General features: G+C 31.7%; 1 protein-coding gene across 3 annotated transcripts in view; it reads right to left on the reverse strand.

Annotated features, from left to right (window-relative positions):
* The window catches only part of LOC118187108 (CDK5 and ABL1 enzyme substrate 2-like), a 105105-nt gene that overhangs the window by 17594 nt on the left and 62198 nt on the right, over positions 1 to 25313 (reverse strand). For 2 of the 3 annotated variants that reach the window (XM_035357307.2, XM_035357306.2), the window contains exon 8: positions 9160 to 9266. In XM_035357307.2, coding sequence (XP_035213198.1) covers positions 9160 to 9266 — 107 coding nt within the window. Of the gene's footprint in view, positions 1 to 9159; positions 9267 to 21666; positions 24303 to 25313 lie in introns of those variants that run through there. The other variant, XM_035357304.2, reaches the window with a different exon arrangement.

Here is a 25313-nt window from a genome sequence, read left to right on the forward strand (position 1 = left end):
AAAAAAAAAAATCAATTACATTATACACTTGATATATATATATATATATATATAAACCACTAGTAAAACAACATTACCCTACAATAATAAAATTACTCCTAATAATAAAGATTAAATGTGTAAGTGTAGTTGCACTTTGTGCTGAAACTATGGTCAGATGAATGTGACTGATGAAAAGTACTTGGCCAGTTTTCTCACTCTAGTGATTCCAAATTCTTATCTTTATTGAAAATTTAGTTAATTCTTTTGATTATTTTTTCATTTAATTATTTCATTTTTAATAATTTAATGAAATTTTAATAGATTATTTTTTTGGTTTTTGATCTCAAATGAACCAGAAAACGAAACATGTTTTCGAGACATATTAATCAACTTTTATGAAACTTTGGTTCATTATCCCTTGATGAGTTCTGAATTGGAGTTTCAGTAAAAGGAGGTTAATTTTAAAATTGTATTATCTTCTATATTTTCCCCCTTCTACATTTTTATTTATCGAATTTGTAGTACTATGAATTCTTATTTTAATTTTGATTTGTTTAGATATTGTGTTAAACCTCTTATACACACAGTTTCATTTATTAATATTGGTTGAAAAACTGCCTTGCTTTGACTCCAATTTACTTTTAACTTCACACACACACACATATATATGTATATATCTGTAAATTGAATTTAAATACAAATTTAATTAATTCTTTGTGCCATTGCAGCAAGGAATGAAATTTAAATTTAAATTTAAACAAATTTAAATTTTAACAAACATGTATATACGTAAAAAAGCAAATTTAAAGTTAAAATAATTAAAAAATGTGCAAACATATAAAAGATTTAATTTTCGAACTAATCTACAATATCATTTAAATTCAGATAGCATATGTAAATCAAGTGCAAAACCAAACCATGAAAATAAATTCACCAATTTAGCAAATTAAAATTAATCTAAAATTTTTTTTAAAAAAATGCATAAGTGAATGACTGTTGAGCAGGCAGGAGACAGACTTATCAAGGGGAAGTTGCCTCCAAACCTAACTCTCCAATCATTCAATTCGTGTTTCGTCATTCATGCAGACAAGGGTAAAAGACAAAACCAAAAGTAAAGAGTGAAGAAATACCAATAATGTGGTACCTTTAGAAATTAGCAATTAAAAATTAAAGTTCTAAAAGGAAAATATCAATGAAGTCTTTTGAGAAATAAGCAATGTAAAGTCAAGTATTAAATTAAACTTTTCAAAAAATTAAATTTTTAAAAATTTTTGTAGAAAAATTAATTTAGAAACCAAAGCAGTTTAGAAACCCTTGCCAACAGAAACCTCGGGGACACGAATATGCATATTAATAAAAAGAAACCAAAAAGGAACTAGACATAATTTATATAAACCAATAAGAAACAAAAAAAGCTAATTCATAATTAAAAAAAAACAAATATGTACTTAAAAATATAATTTCATATCTAGAAAATACTTAAATACTACATAAAAAATATTTAAAAAATACTTAAAGCAAGTAAATAGTAAGTTTTAATTCTAACTTACCTACTATATTAGCATATTGCGGTCTGCAAAAGTTTTTCCAAAGTGATATAAGTGTGTTCTTCAAATTATATAGATGGCGCTTATGTAAGTAAAGTTGAGTGCTAAGCTGATATCTTTGTTTTACTAAAATTTTTTTGCAAACTTTAATATTAAAATATAAATCTAGAAAAAATTAAATATCCTAAAAGTATGTAATACAAGTTTTAATTTTAACTGATCAACTATTTATGGTAGGGAGTTAAGTAGCTGAGCCAATCAAGAGATGTAAGTTTGCTTTGCAAATATCATAAAAGAGTACTAATTGAAGTAAAGTAGAGTTGAAACAAAAGTTCATAATCACCAAAATTGACAAAGCCAATAATAATTTTAGCATAATATGAAAATTTTTTTTATGTCTCATCAATTAATACTGAACTAAATAATGCCATTACTTACAAACTCACTAATATACAAGAAAATATTATTGCAAAAAAGCTAAAAGCATTTCATAAGAAACTGCAAATTTCACAACCATCTAACTACAATAGATTAGTAAATCTATATGCTCTCCCAAAATTTCATAAATCACCACTCAAATTTAGATTTATTGCTAATGGTACAAATAATTATAAAAAGAATATAGATTACATATTTGCAATTAAACTTAAAAATCTGTAATTTAATCCAACAACTCGCTAACAAACAACACAATTATAGTTGGATTATTTATAATAATGCTCCAGTTCTCAACAGATTTAAAAGTTTAAAAATCAAGAACAATAACTGCTGTGATTTTGAAAACCTTTATACTTCTCTACCATTAGAAGAAATTTTTACTAGTTTAATGCAACTCCCACAACTTTTTCCTGACATACTTGACATCCTTTGTATTGAAAGATGGAATACTTATCTGAATTATGCATTATTTAATAACTACATTAAATTCAATAATAAGATCTTTCAGCAAGTGAAAGGGATTCCTATGGGAGCAAACAGTTCTACACAAGTTTGTAACCTATTTCTTTTACTTATGAATATAAATTCCAACTAAGTTTAAATAAGAATGAATTAAAGCTATTTGCACATACATTTAGATACATAGATGATATTATAACTTTCAATAATAATTCTGCTTTTGAGCAATTCAAAATTTACCCAAATAGTTTAACACTTAATAAAATGAATACGAATCAAGATACTATTAAATACCTACACCTGCTAATTATTAAACACAGCAAAATTAAATTATATGATAAAATAAGGAATTTCCATTTTCATACTATTAAGCTAATTAATTGGAACTCTAATATCTCTAGAAAAGTAATAGAAAACACGTTTCATAGCCAAATAATCAGAATAAAAAATATATGTACTGAAATAGAAGATTTAAAGGAAGAAATAATAAAGCTAATTAATGTTCAAGTTGATAACCAAGTACCATCAAAATTTATTAATTTATATATTAAAAAGGCAGGCATTAAATTTACTTTATAATTTTTGGCTCTTTTTGGTATGATAACATTACCTTAAACCTTAAGCTGGAGTGTAATGGATGATATAGAAGACTAAAGGAATTATCTTGTAAATTTTTATTGTAAATAAATTTGTAAATATGTATATTTAATCAATACTGGATTCTTTCTTTTTACTAATAAAGGGCCAACTCTTTTCAAAAGTCTCAATTATAGCCCGAATTGAGTGAAGATTTTAATCTTCTTCTAATTTTCCACACTTTAGCCAGTATTTATATCTGGCTAAAGTGTGGCCAGTATTTATATCTGGCTAAAGTTGAACTATTTTTATAGTATTTATCAAGTTTTGATATACCAGTTAAAATCAAGTTCATTAAACTTTCAATATTTTCTTTCATTAAATATAACTTTTAATTAACTTTTTAAAGAAATTTTGGGAGATTTCTGGGAAATTTCTAGGAATTTTTTTAGAGGTTTTTTAAGGAATTCATTTATTTTTACTTAAAAAATTTTGGGAAATTTCTTTAAGAATTTTTTAAAGACATTTTAAGACTTTTTAAATTTTAAATTTTACTTTATAACTTATTTAAAAAAATTTAAAAACATTTCAGTTTTACTTAATTATTTTTTAATTATTTGCAATTTTCACAAAAATTTTTTTTCACTTAACGTTATTATTTGCAATATTTACACAATTTTGCAACAGAACACACATTTCACATTATAAACAGTTTACATTTATTAATTCACAATAACCACTTAACTCTACTTTACTTCAATTAGTACTCTTTTTATGATATTTGCAAAGCAAACTTACATCTCTTGATTGGCTCAGCTACTTAACTCCCTACCATAAATAGTTGATCAGTTAAAATTAAAACTTGTATTACATACTTTTAAGGATATTTAATTTTTTAAGATTTATATTTAAATATTTTAATACTAAAGTTTGCACAATATTTTTAATAAAACAAAGATAGCAGCTTGGCACTCAACTTTACTTACATAAGTGCCATCTATATAATTTGAAGAACACACTTACATCACTTTGGAAAAACTTTTGCAGACCGCAATATGCTAATATAGTAGGTAAGTTAGAATTAAAACTTACTATTTACTTGCTTTAAGTATTTTTTAAATATTTTTTATGTAGTATTTAAGTATTTTCTAGATATGAAATTATATTTTTAAGTATATATTTGTTTTTTTTTTTTTTAATTATGAATTAGTTCTTTTTGTTTCTTATTGGTTTATATAAATTATGCCTAGTTCCTTTTTGGTTTCTTTTTATTGATATGCATAGTGTCGGGGAGGTTTCTGTAGGCAAAGGTTTCTAAAATGCTTTGGTTTCTGAATTAATTTTTCTAAAAAAATTTTTTAAAAATTTTAATTTAATACTTTACATTGTTTATTTTTCAAAAGACTTCATTGGTATTTTCCCTTTAGAACTTTAATTTTTAATTGCTAATTTCTAAAGGTACTACTTTATTGGTATTTCTTCTCTCTTTACTTTTGGTTTTGACTTTTACCCTTGTCTGCATGAATGACAAAACACGAATTGAATGATTGGAGAGTTAGGTTTGGAGGCAACTTCCCCTTGATAAGTCCGTCTCCTGCCTGCTCAACAGTCATTCACTTATGCGTTTAAAAAAAAAAAAAAAATTTAGATTAATTTTAATTTGCTAAATTGGTGAATTTATTTTCATGGTTTGGTTTGCACTTGATTTACTTATGCTATCTGAATTTAAATGATATTGTAGATTAGTTCGAAAATTAAATCTTTTATATGTTTGCACATTTTTAAATTATTTTAACTTTAAATTTGCGTTTTTACATATATACATGTTTGTTAAAATTTAAATTTGTTTAAATTTAAATTTATATATCTGTAAATTTATACTTTGATCCAAGGCTTCAATATAAAGAGTAAGGAGAAGTGAAATTAGTTAAAAAATGTGTAAATATTACAGGATTATTTGCCAAATATATTCTTCGATTGTTACCATTATTTGTGAGGGGAGTTGCAGAATTTTGATGTTTCTAATTTCTTTGTATAATTGAGAAATATTTTTGGTCATGTTTATATTTATCTGCCATCAAATTTATATCCATTGTTGCTACCGATTGAATGATTTAGTGATGTCTTCAGACTGGCTCTCGAAGTAGCTTTCAGGTCATATTGGGATGCTGGAAAGATGATCAAACCTTATCATTTAAAGGAAGTAAAAGTCAATAACAAGGTTTTTGTAGGTGAATCATTGCTACCACTTGAATGATTTAGTGACGACTCTGGATTGGCTCTCGAAACAGCATTCAGGCTGTGTTGGTACGCCAGAAAGATGACTAAACCTGATTATTTAAAGGAAGTAAAAGTCAATAACAAGGTTTTTGAAGGTGAACCTGCAAAATGATCATTTTTGATGGTCAGATTTATCTGGCAAAAAAACACTGTTGAAATTAAGAGAGGGAGGTTAGACGGTGAACTATGCCCAGGCAGAATGAGGCCAAAGGAAACTCTAGTTGAGGTCCATAGTGGTTCTGACATGCAAATCTATTGTCAGATTCAGGCCTAAAGGTGAAAAACTAGTTGAACTCTCTATAACTTGTTCTCTCCATAGCTTTTCTCAGGATAGCTAGCAATCATTATGCAGTCACAGGAAGCTAAGCTAAAATGACCAACTTATTCTCAAACTTTAAATGGGTGAGTAGTCTGACTTGCATGACTGAAACTCTGACAACTGGTAAGCAGAACTGGCCTTGTAAGATGAACTAAATGCTTTCAACTGCACTGCAGATGTAATAATTTTAGATAATTTAACTCTTGAAAATAATATTCACCATTAACATAAATGACACTATTAAAGTCACATTTAAATCTGATGTAGGCAATTTATTACAGAAACATTGCTTTACGATTAGCAGCTTTACAGAGGATTTCTTAAGAAAACTAGCTGCATTCATTGTAACTTGAAAAACACAAAAAACAATTCAAGCTGTTATTCAGTCCCTTGGAATTGAATTTGAGACAAAATACAAGGATTCTCTAAGCTTTAGCCACTTGGTCTTCAGTAGGCTTGAGAGTTAGATAATAGTTCAACCATTTATCCCTCAAATTCAATTATGATTATGATTTGGATAATATTTATTATAAATTAGTTAGGAAAAAATGTATCTTTTATTAGAAAAATTTGTTTTATATAGCTTTTTCAGCATGTTCTCATGCAAAAACTGTAAGCTGAATAGCTCTATCATTAATTAATTTATTTGTACTAGACATTCATGAACTTATTAAACTAGATATATTACATAAATTGGGAATAAAATTACTTAATAACTATAGAATATGTCGTCAAGTGTTTATAAATATTTATTAAGTAATTTTACTCCAAATCTTTCAATTCACTCACTCATTCCCCCCTCTGTGGTTTTACAATACGAAATTGAAAGTGCCTAAAAATGAGTATTTACAATTAGTAACAATGTGCTATTTTTTGCATTGATGTAATTTAAATTTCTGTGCATATTTCTGCACCCTTATTTCTGACATATTTTTTTTTGGGAGGGGAGAATATTAGATTTTAAAATTAGACAAAATACACAATCTTAGATTTTGAATAAAACTGATGTCATAAAGGAAAATACACTCATGTCCATAAATTAAGGATAATGCAAAATCAGGCAAAGGAAGAGTTAGAAGCAAAACAAATTTGACTTATTTGTAAAGCTTATTTATTAAACAAAAGGTAAAGAGCAGGAAAAGATGCTATATGTTTGATATTATTAAAAAAAATAGCGATTTGTTCTCCCAGGAGCAAATTACAAAAAACACCTATTTACAAAAAACCAATATTACATGGTTGGTATGACTGTTAATACATTGTATGTCTCCCAGACGATGCAATACAGTTCGTACAATGCCTAGGCATGCTGAGTATCAAATTATCGATCTGATCTTGAGGGGATATTACACCACTCAAAAAGCAATGCTCTCTGAAGTTCCGGTAGACATGTAGGAGGAGGATGACGGGCTGCAACTCGTCGGCCAAGCATGTCCCACACGTGCTCTACTGGATTTAAGTCCGGTGAGAATGCTGGCCAGTCCATACGGATGATATCCTCTGAGTGAAGGCATTCGCTTACGATGTTTGCATGGTGAGGACGGGCGTTGTCATCCATAAACACAAATTGTGCACGCATGGTGCCCCCAAAACAAGCGTACATGTTGTTCCAGAATGACGTCTCGATAAGATTTGGCTTGTCATGGTTCCAATTTGAACATGCAGGTCAGTTCTGGAACCCAGAATAATTCTACCCCAAACGAGCACTACTGCACAACCGTAACGGTGTCGTTCAATGATGTTTTCTTGGTGGTAACGGGTACCTGGAGCTCTCCATATGAAAGTCCGGCGAGAATCAGAGTGCAAGCTAAACCTGGACTCGTCGGAAAACATCGGCCACAGGCGACAGTGAGTTGCAGTAAGTGGAACGCATCTGACAGGTCTACGAGCATATAGACCAATCTGCCCTAAGCGTCTGTACACGGTCTGCCTTGAAATTGTCGTACCAGTGGCTGAAGATAGCTGACGAGACAGGTTTGAGGCTGTGCTCCGCCTGTTTTTTTTGGCAGTAACTGCCAAATACCGGTCCTCATTCGGCATTGTAACTCTGGGCGAACAGTGCTGTCACATTACCATAATCTTGGAATCGTTGCCAAAGCCTGGAGATGACACTCTGGTCAATTCCAAGTTCGTCTGATACTTCCAGTTGGGTACGCCCACATTCCAGACGGCCATTCTACTATGTAAAAAATCATCCAAATGCGTCCTTTGTGTCATAACTATTCGGTTATTGCACTGAAATGCTTATAAAGTGCCTGTGAACAATTTTACTTCTTTGCCTGTATTCCTTATATATCACTCTCTTCACTCTCATCATTGTGACGTACCATCGGTGTCATCTGGTTACTTCCTGAAATTTGCATATGATTCTTGAAGATGTGTGTAGTGATTTTACAAGTGATATATTTATTTTAGAGTTTGATTTCCACGTGACTCCGAATTATCCTTAATTTATGGACATGAGTGTAGTTTTATTCCTGAAGCAGAGGTATCTATATCTCATACTTTCAAAACTGACAGTTTTATTTAAAAATTTATGTACTTGATTTTAAATTCAGCATTGTTGTGTTTCCTTTCTAACTACGGTAATAGCAAAGTATTTTTCAGATGGAAAATATTAAACTAGATATATTACATGTGATCTTCTAGAAACAGAGGACAGATAAAGTATCAAAGAAAGAATATGATTTCTGAAGGATTAACTTCAATTTTGCAATCATTTAATGTCTCTGTTAATAGACCTTTTAAAAATGAGATTCTAAGGCTTACGCAGAGTAGATGGCTGGCAGTAAATCCAGCTTGATGCCTTAAGGTAAAATATAATGTCTATGTTTGGTGAGTTTAAGTTTGTCTAAGTAGCATGAATGGATAATAGAGACAAGAAATTAACATTCGGAAACACAACTGAAGAAGTGTTTCAGAAAAACTTAATTTCCAGTGTAATGGATGCTGCAAAAATGCTGACATTTATGAATCTGCATTCTAGGGAGAAAGGCACTAATTTTGTACAAGGAATAGTATAATCAGTTATCTTATTTACTGCTTTTTTTTTTTTTTTTTTTTTTTTTTTGCAGTTAACAGAATTTGCACATTCATCAGTTCATTCAGCTTTCTTTTTAGACTATTCACACTTAGCAAAAATGGACTAATTCCAAGTTGTTCACTAAGAAAAACTGCAGACTATTAAGAATATTATTAAATTCATGAGTTCTGTTAATCAAGGTATTCCATCAAAATATACCAAACTGACAACCTTGCTTAAATGTGATAGGAACTCTTTTTGTTGTTGTTGTTGTTGTAAAATAGGAAAAATTAGCAATTTCACATGGGTGCTAAATACAGCAAATATTATGTCGGTGTAGCATATATACAATAGATAAACCATTAACAAATAGAACATTTTTAGTATAGTTTCTGCTTATACTTTAAAAATGAGATAATATTCTGCAGTTTTATTTAGATACTAATAAACCTAGATTTAAATAAAATCGCAGAATATTCATTTTTAATGGATGAATTAGATGCAAACAAAAAAAAAGAGTAATATCTTCAGAATACCTTCTGAGTTTGCTGAGAGTTAACTGAATGTGAGGAAATCTTTCTCGAAATTTGTCATTTAGATCTTTTTTTAAATCAGAAGGTTTGACATAATCAATAACAGATGTCTGCAAAGAAAAGTAAAAGAAATTGCTTTAATTAAAAATATTCTAAAATGTAATTAAAGTTAAGACGGTAAAATACTACAGCAAAGTTTAGAATACAACTTCTTCTCACTAAAATTTTAAAAGATGTTCAGGGTTTTGGACAATATCTGATATAAATACACCATTTGTAGGCAACACTAATTTGACGACCGACATGCCTGAGACTTAAAGCCTAGAAAGCGGCCCTACATGCCGAAGTAAGTACACTGCTGGCCATTAAAATTGCAACACCATGAAGGAAAGCAAATACTAAAAAGATATTTATTGCACATAAATAGTACAGTATGAAGACAAAATGATTAAATTTGTAAGCATTTTGGAGGTTTACAGGGGTGCAAAATTAGTAGAAACAGCTGCCACTCCTGGCAGCTGAAACGACCCTTACCCCATTAGGCATGGAGTCAAACTGGGCTTGGATGACAGAAATGGAAAACTCATTCCATGCTGCTTCAAGTACATGCCATACTTCATCAACCATATTAGCTGGGAAGGGGTGGCGGGCCAGTCTCTCAGCAACCCATGACTAGGTATTTTCAATGGGTGACAGAATTGGAGACCGTGCAGGCCAGGGCAGCAATTGAATACCCTGTGTATCAACGAAGCTCAGAACATGATGTGCACAGGGGCGGACTAAGGCCTAGGCAACCTAGGCATGTGCCTAGGGCCCATAATTTTTGGGGCCCGAAAATTAGGTTTTTAATTTTTATAATTAATTTTTATTTTTACTTAACAGAAAAATGTGATCTTCACAATTATTGCTGAAACATATCCAAATTATGCCGAATCGATGATTGATAAAGTCGACAAGTGTGGACGAGCATTCCCATGCTTATGCATCTACGCCCGTGAGTACGATCGAGCCTCGCGGCTATCAAGCCTTTACTATGCACGTGTTTTAAAAAGTGAAACGTAGCTATTTAAAATCAGTGTCTCCTGAACGTATTGTATCTTATGTGAGTTGTGATTGAAAATTGTGCAATTAAGACTTAAGTACCTAGACTTGATTGCAAATAGATTGTTTTGGATTCATAGTTAATACTTTCTGGAATTCCTAAAATAAAAACATAAGTTTTTATAGAAGTATTACATTATTTAATTAAAATAATATATAATATAAAATATCAGAAATTGTGATTTTGTTTGTGATGAGCAAATCATTCATTAAACTTAATTGGAAACGCTGCTGCTGAAAGTTGCATGGAAATGACCACTTTTTTCAATATCATTCAGGAATTGTACATATTTTTTTCAAGTTCTACACATAGGTGGAATGCATTACAAAAATTTGTAAGAGCAAACACTATTTGTGACACCAGGTGGTCTGTCGTTCCGATGCTGTGAAATCCTTAAAGGAAAATTATGAAGAAATTAAACATTGTTTACGTCATGTTTCCTCAAACAAAGATGAAAAACCATTAACAAGTTATGAAGCTGCCGATTTACATAAAAAACTTGATACATTTGAGTATGTACTGTTACTTACTATATGGAAAAAGATTTTAGAGAGAATAGATGCTTCAAAAAAGACTATTCAACAAAAGATGAATCCCTAATTACAGCAGTTTTAATATATGATTCATTGATAGATTTCATACAAACTGTTAGAGATGATTTTGGCAATTTAGAAAAAGAAGCATATCCATTGCATATACTAATGATAAAAAACGGCAGAAAATACATAAACTATTTTATGAGGAAATTCCAGAACATGAAATAAGATTCAGCGGCAAAGAACATTTTAAAGTTAATATTTTTTTTGTTGTATGCGATTCTTTAATTAGAAACATTAAAAAAAGATCCGAGGGATATAAAACTATTAACAATAAATTCAAAACAATTTTTAATGATAGTGATGTTAGTGACTCTTCAATAGAGGAATTAAAATGTTATGAACAAGCTTTAAACCCAGAACTGAAAAATGAAGTACAGTGAAACCTCCTTACAACAATATTTTAGGGACCAAATAAATATATTGTTGTAGAGAGGCATATTGTTATATCCAGGGCCCACATATTTTGAGCATTTAATAAGTTTTTTTTTTTATTATTATTAGTTTAAAGTGCATAACATACTACTTTTAAGTCTATATTTAGAAGAAATTAATTTGTAAAATACTAATAATAGTGGTTTAAATACTAAAAAAATAAATAAATAAGATAAATTCAAAAATAAGCACAGAAATATTCACATACCTGAAAACACTTTTTATTGAAAATTATCCAATATTTTTGTTTGTTTATTGATTTTTTTAACTGTTAAGTTCACCAATACTGTATGCATTGAGTCTAGTGCACGAAAATGTTCTTCATTTGTCGACGGAAGGCTTGAAAAAAACGTCCGTAGAGAATTCACAGATTGAAGAGCTTCCTGGGATGACAATAAGGACTGCAATGGACCTGTATTATCATCATCATCATCTTCATCATTGTTTCCTATCTCATCAGTAATTTCAGAGAGAATATCTTCATCAGTAACTCCTGCGAAAACCATAAGATCATCATCTGCTGTTAAATAGTCTTCTATACTAATTCCAAACTTTTTACCGCTTGTTTCCTCAAGTTGGGATACGGATTTTTTGATGTGCAAAACACATTCTTGATCATCTGAGAGATCATTGTCTATGGAATTTTCATCATTATCAGATTTCTTATCTTCCATAACACAAAGACCGGCCTTTTTCCAACAATTCCGAATGATTTTTTCTGTTACTTCCCACCAACGTCCAGCAATATTGTCACACGCTTCCTTGACATTTACAGCTTTGAAAGGGTCTTCTACTTTATTTTTGAAGTTTACAAGTATGGAGTCCACCAACAGTTTTCTGTAATATCCTTTGAAGCACTTAATTATGCCCATATCAAGAGGCTGTAAAATTGAAGTGCAATTGGCAGGGAAAAAGCGATTTCGATATTTTGTTGCTTTGGAAATGACGTGTGAGCACCGCAGTTATCTATCAACAAAACGATTTTTTTCTTTCTCTTCTTCATTTCATTGTCTAACTTCTGTAACCATTCGGAAAAAAATTTAGACGTCATCCAAGCCTTCTTATTTGCTTTATACTCCACGGGAAGACTTTTCACGTTCTTAAAGCACCTTGGCTTCAATGATTTACCAATGACGAGAGGTTGTATTCTATGCATTCCTGTGCTATTTGTACACAGAAGAACTGTCAGTCTCTGCTTTGATTTCTTCCCTCCATAACACGTTTCACCCTTGAATGCCAATGTACGATCGGGTAGGAGTTGGAAAAACAGCCCAGCTTCATCTGCATTATAAATGTCTTCTGGAGCATACTTTTCTAAGATTTCTTTCATCTTGTCTTGCCGCCATTCATTTGCGTCGTTTATCGGGGCTGACTTTTTCTCTCCGTGAACTTCTTGGAAAGTTATTCCATGACGATCTCGAAAACGCATTAACCAACCATTGCTAGCTTTGAAAGTTTCGTTCCCTAGCATTGCTGCAAATTTCCGTGCTTTTGCACATAATAAAGGTCCATTTATTGGGACATTTGTTGCTCTCATTACTTGAAACCATTTTAAAACAGCAGCATCAATGTTTTCATTTGTCACAACTTTCAGTCGTTTTCGCTCTGGGTTAATTTCATTTGAAGTTACGGCATCTTCGATTTGCTTTCTCTTCTTTAGGAACGTTGCAACTGTAGATTGCGATAATCCATGTTTCTTAGTCGCATCAATCTGCTTCATTCCCTCATCAATATCATTGATATCAATGATATATATATATAATTAATTGGTGCGAAAGTTTATCTCGAAAAAATCGTTGCTTTCGCCCTGCCATCTTAGGGAACAATATCGCGTGAAAGAAAGAAAAGTTTAAACTAAATGTTTCGCGTAGAACTCAAAATCGTTAAAGACTATAAAACAACCTTTGAACTCACTTTTCAGTACGTCACTTAACAACACCCTGCCTCCATCTCCCCCTGTTCCTCTAACAAACTGCACTTGTTCTGTGACAAGGTGACCAGACAGGTCTAGATGTTCTTAAACCTTATCAGAATTCCAAAGCTTACTGGGAAATAAGACTAGGCATACATTTACACTTCACCCCCACCCACTCCAATTCCAAAAAGGGTGGTCTTCATCTGTTTTGAAATCTGAACAATAGCTATTTATTCAGGGATAAGTTGAATATCCACAAAGAGTCTTAATAGACGGAAAAAATAACAAAAGGAAACGAAAAAAAAAAAGCATTTGAAAATCAAAATATTATTATAAAGGGAGAAAATAATACTGAAATTTAGATTGAAAAAATCGTTTTACAGAGGTTTATTGTTCTAGAGAATATAGCAATATTGAGGGGATATTAACATTAGTTTATATGCAAAATAAGCGGGACCACAAAAGATTATTGTAGTAGAGGGAGTTATTGTTGTATCGGGTATCGTTGTAGTGAGAGTTTACTGTATTACAATTTAAGACTTTTATAAGTGAAGAAAATATTATTTCGCCTGTATCCATGTGGTAATTTATTCAGGAAAATAATATTATTCCAACATTCTCTAATTTAAACACAACTCTGAGAATTTATTTAACACTTCTAATAAGCAATGCAAGCGATGAAAGATCATTCTCAGTAATGGCCAGAATAAAAAAAAAATTTAAGATCCACATTAGGCTAACAAAAATTAAATAGTTTATCATTACTTTATATAGAAAAAGAATTATTAAATAACTCTATTAATTATGAGTTTTGACAAACTAATTGACGAGTTTACAGAATTAAAAGTGAGAAAAAAGGCAATACAACTAATCAATCTGGTAAGTATTATTGTTTGTTTTAATAAATCATGTTTATGTTTGTTTGTTTTAATAAATTATGTTTATTTAATTTTTGTACGTGTATATCATTTTTTTCCTTTTTTTTCTTGGAATCCGATAATTAAATATAACTACATACTACCTTATTTACGCGAATCTAATGCGCATCGTTTTTGGCCAAATGTAGTACTCAAAATTGGGGTGCGCATTAGATTCGAGTGCAAATTTCGCCGATGACGTCAACCGAATTTAAATCGTAACAATGGATTACTGTATTTCTCGACTACATATACCGTTACATTTATCGTTAACACATTATTGCATACTGCAGAGTACGTAGTCACGAAATGGAGGGCAAGCAGAGAAGAATGTCATATGACGCTACTTTCAAACGTAAAGTAATTCTTTATCCTGAAAGAAATGGCAATAGAAAGGCTGGGAGAGAGTTCAACGTAGCTGAGAGCAATGTTCGCTTGTGGCGGCAACAGAAATTGGCACTGTTTGCAATTAAAACTAGTAGAAAGAAATTCACCGGCCCTCTCAAAGGAAGACACCCTAAAATTGAAGAAAAAGTTTTGGAATTTGTACGTGAAAGGAGGAAGAATGGACAACCTGTGACTAGCGACACTATAAGAAATAAAGCAAAAGAGGAGGCTGAAGTTCTTGGAATACCGAAACGAGAGTTTAAAGCTAGCCGTCGATGGCTGGATCGGTTTATGAAGCGGATGGGCTTATTTCTAAGACGCCGTACAACAATATGCCAAAAGCTTCCTGCAGATTTTGAGGGAAAACTACTAACATTTTAGCGGTATGTCATCACACTTCGGAAGGAAAAGAATTTTTCAATGGGGCAAATTGGCAACGCTGACGAGACGCCAATTTGGTTTGATATGCCTCGTAACTACACCATTACGGAGAAGGGGACTAAAAAAGTTATCATCAAAATAGTGAATAAAGACGTTTACTATTAATCACTGATTGTAGAAACTGTTAGCTAGATAGAAATGTTACCATTTATTTCATGTTCATACTTTACGATATGTACCGTATATACGGTAGTGGTAATTAACAATGATTGTTTCACATAACAATAGCCCACTAATAGGTTAATTCTATGTTCTGTTACTTTATGTATAAATCCATTGTTGTATAAAATATGGTATCTAAATTTAAATAAAATTATCATGCCATTGATTGATAGTTTATATACAAATCCATTGTTGTATAAAATAAAATTCAATAAATTCCTCATACCATTGATGCGCATTACATTCGCCGACAAACAATTTTTTTATTATTTAAAGTTTTAAAATGGGGATGCGCATTAGATTTGCATAAATACGGTATATGCTTTGAAACCAAACTAACAAACGCAAAGTATGTGTCATGACAGAAAAATAGGCCCGGAATTACAATGTTGCCTAGGGCCCGCTTTAGCCTTAGTCCGCCACTGGATGTGCAACATGTGGTTTTGCATTATCTTGAACATGTCGTTTGGGGGCCTCGAAGTTAAGGCACAACCACTAGACATAAGATGTTAGAAATGTACCCACCTGCTTCCAAATTACCGTTGATCTGAAGTAGAGATGTGCATGTCATGTACACTGCTCAAAAAAAAAAGGGGGGGGCAGTTCTATTTCTCCCGTTCTACTGGACCGATTGACAACATTCAAATTGCGTTCTTCATGTCTCAAAAGCGTGACTTAAGATACATGTTAGATTTATATATAACTCTACTCTAACAGTTATTTTGACACGAAATCGGACTTTTTCTGAAATAACATACCAATTTTTTTTCCATATTTCGATTTTACTACTCAAATTATGCCTAAAAATTCAATTTTGTAAAATTTGGTGCGAAATTTCCGGAAAAATTTAATAATTTATGTTGGCGCTTTTTATTCAGTTTGCGCCAAAATTAATTCACTTGGCGAACTTCTTAATATGTGGCAACCTATTTTTATTTCCATTTTTAGATAGTGCGCGAGAGGAAAAAAAGACCCAATCGTTCCTTCTTTCAAATAATGTTCTTTATATTACATTTTTAATTATTATTGTTATTAATTTTAAGCAATTGTTTTCTTTTTCGAATTTCATTTCAATTGTTTAAGTTCCATGGTTTCGTTCGAATAACTGTTTTAAAAATTTCTATTTACTCATTCGAACTGCGTAGTTTAAATCAAAGGTGCATCGTTTATTTATTTCTTTTTTTTCAAATAGTTTTCTTTATACTATATTTTTAGTCATAGTTACTATTTTAGGTAATTTTTAAATTTTTAAACTTTTATTTTAATGGTTAGTGTTGCATTGTCTCTTCAGATAATTATTTTAAAATTTTCTATTTATTCATTCGAACTGAACATTTTAAGTATATTTATTAGTATAAATTTTCCAGAATTTGATTTTATTTATTTGAACTGCGTTTCTTTCGGAAGAATACTTTGTAACCCAGACTACAATGCGTTTGAAAACTGCATATATTAAAAGAGAAAATACAGTAAAGCACAGTTAACATGCCTTTCAATGTTCCGTTCCGAAAAGATATATATAAATAAGAGAGATGTATAACCGACATTTTAACTTAGGATGACTTGCATACACTGCTTTAAACAGTTTTATCATTGTGCCCATTGCTTTACACAATTTTATCCTACATTTGGTTTCTTAAAATGTTATTCATATTTTAGTCAAATATTTTATTTTTGAAATCGCAAGAATCAAATATCAGAAGATTAAAATTTTTAAATTAAAAAAAAGTACAAATACTAAATTTTAACGCAAAAATTTATTTTTTCATTCTACTTTATTCTTGCTCTTTTTCTTTAAGCATTCTGCAAGTATATTAAAAAGCATCCAACTTTTGGAAACATCTTGGTATTTCTGACAATCATTTTAAATAAAGTTATCGCCTTCCATTTCATAAGCGCACAAACGGCCGAGCGGTAAAGTCGCTGAACACTGGTAGTTCACTCCGGGGTTCCAATCCCGGTAATTGGGCTCGTTGCATGGGCGTTTTCGAGGATTTTCTCATGTGTAACGTGTATGCCAGCTGGTTTCCCTTAGGAAGTTATTCACGAAGGCATCTTTCCTTTTCGGCAGATAACCCTGCTTTGCCGTACTTAATAATCCATTTCAATTTATTTCGTCAGTATTTGGTCAGAGCCTTTATCAGTTTTTAGAGGCTAAGCATTTTGAAGGTATGAGATGAAAGGAAAGACTGGTTTCATCAAGAGGTTTTGGTTTATTTAATTATGAGAAAGCACACTAGGGCTATCTGCCTAAGGGAAGGGATGCCTTTGTGGAGGACTTTCTAAGGAAAACTGTCTCGTATACACGTTACATATGGGGAACACCACGAAAACGCCCATGCAGCCAGCCCGTTCGCGGGATTCGAACCTCTGAACGAACTACCAGTGTTCAGCGACTTTACCGCACGGCCGCTGTTTCATCAGGAGGAAACAAAATACGTCTTTAGGTGACATCCACATACATCACTGCATAAACTCCTGGATCTTCAAATAATTCGACTGAGAAATCATGGGATTCTCCGTTTGTGATATGATATGATGTTCTATAATGTAATTTAAATTTATACACCCATATAGTCTAAAACAAGTCGCTCTTCACTTTAATCTGCAATGATATCATTTTTGTCTTTTCTGTTAACACAAGCTCAATTGATGGTATTTGCTTGTGTACACATCTAAGTGTTTTCTCTTTGAACACCTAAATTCTTTGACGTATCCTGAAAGCATATTTAAAAGCGTCCAACTTTTTGAAGCATCTTAGTACGTCTGACAGCCAAATTTTCCTGCAAATTTTTGCTTACATTTCTCTCTAATTTTCTTCTTTTCTTCTACAGTTATTTTCAGTGCTCACACAAGAAAATTAAGATTTTTCGACTGCTAGACTTCCATAAATTTTTCATTCTTGTCAATTTTTTTAAAAATATCAATTATATGCGTTTCATTTCCTAGTCATTTTAACTATAAATAAAGTTTAAAGCGAAGTTCAAAGAATAAATATTTTAATTAAAATATTTTTTGCTAAATAACAAAGAAATAAAATAGTCAAGCAGTGTTTATTCTGTATCACCGAGTGACCCGATTCTTATATCGGCTGAAAAAATCTAAATTATATTAAAGGTCATGTTTCTTTATACAATCTATAGCACGAGAGAAAAATTAGCTTCTTAAAATATTCTTTCTAAGAGGATTAATATAAAAATTAATATTTATATAAATATTTTTAAAGCCGGGACTTGAACCAAACTGTTTCATTGTTTAACTAACCAAAAGTTTAATTTACATGGTGGTTATAATTAAAGTTCCACTTTGAAATGGTCATAAAAGGAAAACTACTGGACCAAATGTTATCAAACTTGGGAATCGGGTAAACGAGTTATGGGAATTTATTTTCCGCGAGGGAAAAAAAAAAAAAAAAAAAAAAAAAAAAAAAAAAAAAAAAAGGAGTTAAAAAACTCACAACCAGCGGAAAAATGCCACTGTATGCAATATTGTTAAATGAAATAAGACATGAAAACATCTGTTTAAAATGTGCTTAATCGTTTCCGAAACGTGTTACAAAGCATGTTCAATGTAGCGTTGAGCATTTTCTGAAAGCAAATTAAATCCTGTTACTGCATTCTCAACAGCAGCTCTTAGATTATCGGGCGGAATGTTACGGACATGTCGGTGTATCACATTTTTCATTTCTACCAAATTGTTTAGATTATCTCCATAAACAGTGCTTTTGAGATAACCCCATAACCAAAAGTCACAGGAGTTGAGGTAGGTCTGGTGGAAAGAGGGGAAGTGTCGGCCTATAAGACGTTAATTCGTGAAATGTGCAATTAACGTTAACTGTGCAACACATGTGAGGTGGGGGCCCAGCCCTGCATAAAAATTGTAGTATCTAAACTGCCACGTTACTGAAGTTCATGTGTCACGAAACATTTTAACATTGACTGTAAGCGAGCTGCAATCACAGTGGTTCAGATGTCGACTGCTCTTCAGAGAAAAATGGTTCAGTTATGAAACTAGCAGTGATTCCACACCGCTGCTATGCAATCGAATGCAGTAGGAGAAAGCAATGGAACTTAGGTAGATAACATGAGGGATTTCTTTCACCAAATCGATTAAAAGCGTTTTGAATCAGTATCTTCATGTTTTAGAGCCGAATTCAGGCTTCAAAAATTACAAATTAGCGATCTGTAAGGAAATGATTTCCAGATTGTACGCACTCTTGCGAGTGATTTGCAATATCACATTTTCTAATCGCTAAATCGTGGTTTTCACGGACGAATTTCTCACTTAGACGGATGGTGCACTCGACTTTCATCGAATTTAACGCCTTTAAATGGTAATTTGCTTACTTCAAAGTTTCTTAAGGGTATAAAACATATTAAACCTGTGTAAAAAAAGGTTAAATTAGATTCTGACCCATATTTTGTTTAACAATATTGCATACAGCGCCGTTTCCCCCTGGTGGTGAGGTTTTGAACTTCCTTTTTTTCACGAAAAATAAATTTCCATGACCTCTTTTACACGGTTACCAAGTTTGATAACATTTGATCCAGTAGTTTTCCTTTTATGACCGTTTCAAAGTGGAACTTTTATTATAATCACCCCGTATATTATTAAATTTTAATTTGAAGCTATGCGTTATATGTATACCATGCCTAGGATTTTCGCTTTTATGGAAAAAATAAAGAATCAAAGCAAATATATTTAGAATAATGGACCAAAACTGAAAAAATTTCCCCTCCCTCTGAAAATAAAATATTCAAACTTCGATCTTGAATTTACTGGATTATCGAAATATTTAATTTGACTTATCTTCTAAGTCCTAGTTCCGACAACAATTCCGTCAAAAATTCCGAATAACTGAAGCTGAAGTAAAAGGTTTAGTATTGTTACGGATTTTGTATTTAAATAGCTAATGCTAGTTGAATTATAAATTAAATTGTTGTTTTCCCCGTGCAGTGCAGCGCGTGACAAATATTAAAGGAAAGCTAAGCCGGAAAATTAAAAATACAAGAACACGTGCATTTAACATTTAATAAATAAATAAATAAATCTCTCTTTTTTTTTTTTATTTCGAGAAAATTCCAGAACATTTTCGCACGCGATTTAAAATCTTATTCAGTTAATTTGATGTTGTTTTAAGAGTTTGCTTAGAAAACCGCTCTTGTTGACTGTAGCGAATTTGCGGATTAGCTTTCTCTAGCTGTTTTGAATTAAGTTCTTTTGAGCGTTTGAGTAGTTAAAAGATAACTACTGTGAGCTATTGTAATACTGGATGAATATCTGAGGAAATTTAAGCATATTTGTTGTGTTTATAATAAATTTTGTCCATTTTTCATTGGACTTGTGCATTCAATTCAAACGAACCCGTACGCACGCAACAGTATACATTCACTGTATGTTAATAAAGTAATCAGAGTGTAATAAAAATAGATTATAGAATTTACGCTGATGCAACTTTTTGTCTAAATGCACAACATGTAATGGAAGAGAAGGCTTGCAGAGATCTGTTTTCGACATGCCTCTAAAAGTAGATGTCACACTCCTTTTGTCTCTTCAGTGTCAGAAAACTTACCTTTGAGAGGCAACTTTAGTTTTTGGGAAAGAAAAAAAATCACAAGAAGACAAATTTGAAGAACATGAGTACACATACTTATTTTCGGAACACAAGCGGTTCTCCGATTGGTTATTGAATAATGAAAAGATGCAGTGTCATGCAATACAAAACATTTTGAATACGTTTTCTGACTGAATAACGTAAGATTAAAAGTTATCTGCTTAATTCACAGCCATTTACAAGTCAACTACTCGGGCAATTGCAGAATCGTTTAGATACCTGAGCTTGTAAGACAAACCTAATATCACTGGATTTAACACTTCTTTAAACTTCCGAGAACATTCCTTCTTTAGCTCATATTCCAAGAATATTAAGTGAATAGAATTATTGCAAAAGAAATTTAATATTCGTTTGCACTACGGCTTGGTAGTTTACTAACGAGTTAACAAAACTTAAATTCTGCATTTTGTGTCTAATAATACAACAATATTTTAAATATTTACAAATAAAATATTAAATTGGAGCCTCACCAGTTGCCTAGCATTTGAATATTGTTAAATACTAATTATTTGTTGAGAAGTCTAACCCAGGCCTCGCATGGTTGGTTTTTGTAGTTTTCTAGGTTCTCTTTACAAAGGTTCTCTATGAAAGCATCTTAACCACACAGCTCCCATGTTCTTTCTATGTTTAAATAACCAACTAACCTAGTTTAAGCGTGATTTCCAAGTGAAGTTGCTAGCAAAACCCGAATACTCATTAAAAATCATGCAGCTTGCCAATCGGGAGTAACATGAAAGACACGGTGCCAATAATTGAATTGCTGTTACGGTACGCTGTTTCTAAACTTAGATGGTCATTCCTTAATTAAATATAATTTATTTGTAACTTCTACTAGAGCTGACGGTAAGAATTGAAGTGCGAATAAATAATACCGTGTGGGCCCGTCAATAGCTCAGTAAAACTCATAATTAAATAAATCACTTTACACAAAAACTCAAAAATGGACTGTATACTAAAATTTATTAATTACTCAAGCCGCATAGTTAGTTCACATCTCTCGGCGTCGTCTCAGAACACACTCAAAAGTCAATACAAGTGGCCGCAAGGTAGCGCTTTAAACAAACATCAGCGTCATCATTTTAGAACACAAATATATTTTTCACAGATGGCACCTCTGGAGTCAACATTCAGCACGGCCTTGAATGTTACATTCAACAATAAATTTAAAACACAAGTTATAAAATACAAACACAACACTCCAAGATAATAATAATGATGGTTATAAATTATACAAACTCAAAATTGATAATTAACTACAAATAAAATTTAAGTAACTGAAACTTTTTCAATAACAAAAGGCAAAGGTACAATTTTTGTCATTGGCCTTTTATAGGTTCCATTTTTATCTTTAAGTGTCACAACTCGAATAATATTATCTTGACCTGGATGGGTTTTAATGATTCGTGCTAAATGCCACTTTAAAGGAGAGTAATTATCTGAATCTTTTACTAAAACTAAATCTCCTTCCTTCATTTCTACTTTTCCTTTATACCATTTAGGTCTATTTAAAAGTTTGTTTAAATATTCAGACGACCATTTTTTCCAAAAATTTTGATTTAATTTCTGAACCATTTGCTATCTAGTTATCCGATTTATAGAAATCTCTGTAAAATTAGGTTCAGGCAACGCAATTACAGATGAACCAATAAGAAAGTGAGCAGGTTTCAATGCCTCTACATCATTTGGATCATTTGATATGGGACAGAGAGGGCGAGAATTAAGTGCAGATTCAATTTGAATAATTAGAGTAAAAAATTCTTCATAAGTTAGAATTGATTTTCCCACCAAATGTTTCAAGTGATATTTAAGGGATTTGACACTAGCTTCCCATAAACCTCCAAAGTGAGGAGCAGAGGGAGGATTAAAATGCCAGTTTATACCTTCAGTAGCCAAATAACCTTTGATTTCTTCCTCACTTTTATCCTTAAATAAAGATTTTAAAATCGCTCTTAATTCTCTATGAGCACCCACAAAATTTCTGCCATTATCACTGAAAATATCTGAGGGTTTACCTCGCCTGGCAATAAAGCGTTTAAGTGCTGCTATAAATGCTGCACTTGTTAAATCATTTACAATTTCAAAGTGCAATGCCTTAGTAGTGAAACATACAAAAATACATACAAATACTTTTCTTACCTGTTTACTTCTACCTACAAAATGTTTTACCACAAATGGACCACAGAAATCGAGTCGTGTTTTAGCAAAAACTCTTGATATGGTCACTCTCGCAGCTGGTAAATCAGCCATTTGTTGCTGCACAGACCTAGAATTTACCTTTTTACAAATCATACAATTAAATATAATTTTTCTAATTACATTTCTTGCAGAAACAATCCAAAATTTATTCCTGATAAGTGATAGTGTTGTTTCAGCCCCTGTATGAAAATAAAGAACATGAAAATGATTAATCGCAATTACAGTAAAATTATGTTTAGTTTGCAGAATCATAGGATGTTTTCTCATTTCACTTAAGTCACCGTTTTTCAGTCTGCCACCCACTCTGAGTACTCCATCATGATCTGAAAATGGACACAAATTCAATAGTTTATTATTATTAGGAATAGGAGCACCCTTTTCTAAGCACTGGATTTCTGTCACAAATGAAGTCCTTTGAACGTTTTTCACAATACACAATAACGCACTAGAAAGTTCACTGGTTGTCAAAGTTCCGCGTGTAGCATGCAATGGATGCCTGGTGTTATGCAAGAATCTCTTGCACCAAGCTACTACTCTTAGCAATTTGTTGTAAGATGAACAATTATTGATGACATCTAATGGCTCATAAGTGTTAATAAGTGCACATATTTCACTTATTGCTGGTGGTTTTAATTCGTGAAGATACAGTTCTTCAGATTCCTCAGGGATATCATCTTGGCACTTAGACATCACAGGTTGAAGAAGAACTGAGGGACCACACCACCACAGTTCACATAGTTGAAGTTTGACCGGATCAACACCTCTTGATACAAGATACGCAGGGCTCTGTTTAGATGGGACGTGATGCCACTGTCGCACGTCCATCATTTCTTGAACCACCGCAACTCGATTAGCAACAAACGTTTTCATACAACAGGGCTCCTTTTTCAGCCACGCCAAGATTATCGAAGAGTCACTTTGTAGAACTGCAGCTGCTAATGGAAAATTTGTGAACTCATCTATAGCGAGCTGATGTAATGTTTTCATGGCTAAAAAAGGTGCACTTATTGTGCCATAGGTCGCCGTGTTCAACTCAAAAGTTTTAACTGGACCATTAATTGACTCTTTCCACAAAATTCTCTGTAGCTGCCATTGAGTAGGATGAATCGATATCATTCGGTACATCTTTTCGATATCCGCTGTAAAAGCATAAATATGTTTTCGGAAACATACCATAATTGAAAACAAGTCCTCTTGAATTACACCACCATTATACTGAATTGAATTCAGTGAATTACCTTTTGATGTTGCAGTTGAAGCATTGAACACTACTCTCAAAGGTGTCGAACTTTTCTCAGGGAGATAAATGCCAAGGTGTGGAATATAATACTTCCCCTTTTGCTCATCTTCATCGTTCACTTCAGTCATATGACCTAGTTCACTATATTCATGTAGAAAATCAGAGTACAATAATCTTAAGTTTTAGAACACAAATGTTACATATTTTTTACAGATGGCGCCTCTGGCGTCAACACCGTGTGCAATCTTGATTAATATAAAATTAGAAATATTTCCATAGAAAAATATTTGCATTCAGACAGAAAGTTTTTTGAAATATTTGCAATTACTTTATAAGAAGGATTTATTAATAACCGTAATAATTACTTATTATATTACTGATGATTAGAATTCAGTTCTTGACAATTACATTCTAAATTGGAATTTTAAGGATATAATGAAAATACGCTACGCGTAAAAATACATTTTAGGATAAAAAATTAGTTGATTTTTTATGTTTAAAAACTTCTTAAATTCATTTAATAAACATCATATCCTCATTGTTAATTGAATCCAGAATGTTGGGTGTCGTTTATATAATTATTCTTACTTGTTCACAGAACCTGCTGACTTATCCAGCCATTAAGTAGCTGCAGTTTCTACATAACCATTGAACTTCCATTAATTCGGTCTCCATATCATAATTTGACTTTTATAAATATGATTATTCTAAATCTTATGTTTCTATAAAAATATTCTGTGCTTTAAAAATGTGGATGATAGTATCAGCCACTTCGTAAGCAACAGCTTGTTTATAAATAAATTATGCAGTTAATGTCATAAAAAATTTTTATAAAATTCAAATACACATCAAACGAAAGTTCTCAGTTTTAGACAATTCGATTTAATTGAAGTTAAAGTGGCAGACGATAAAATGCTGAAGATAAAAACTTACTCTTACAAACATTTTTTTTTAAAGAGAGAAATTTAAGAAAATAGTTAAAAATTTGAATAATATAATCTATAATTAAAAAAAATAGCTTTTCATATAGTATTAATAAACATTTATTATGCATCATTGAGGGAAAAAATTTCATATAATTCATTCTCCGTAAAATTTTATTTGAAATTTTAGGTTAAAAATAGCTGTGGCAATTCACCTGTAACAAAAATC

Source organism: Stegodyphus dumicola, chromosome 1 (genome assembly GCF_044657685.1).
Source record: "Stegodyphus dumicola isolate Sdum_Otavi_A_Nest chromosome 1, ASM4465768v1".
NCBI classification, from domain to species: Eukaryota; Metazoa; Arthropoda; class Arachnida; order Araneae; family Eresidae; genus Stegodyphus; species Stegodyphus dumicola.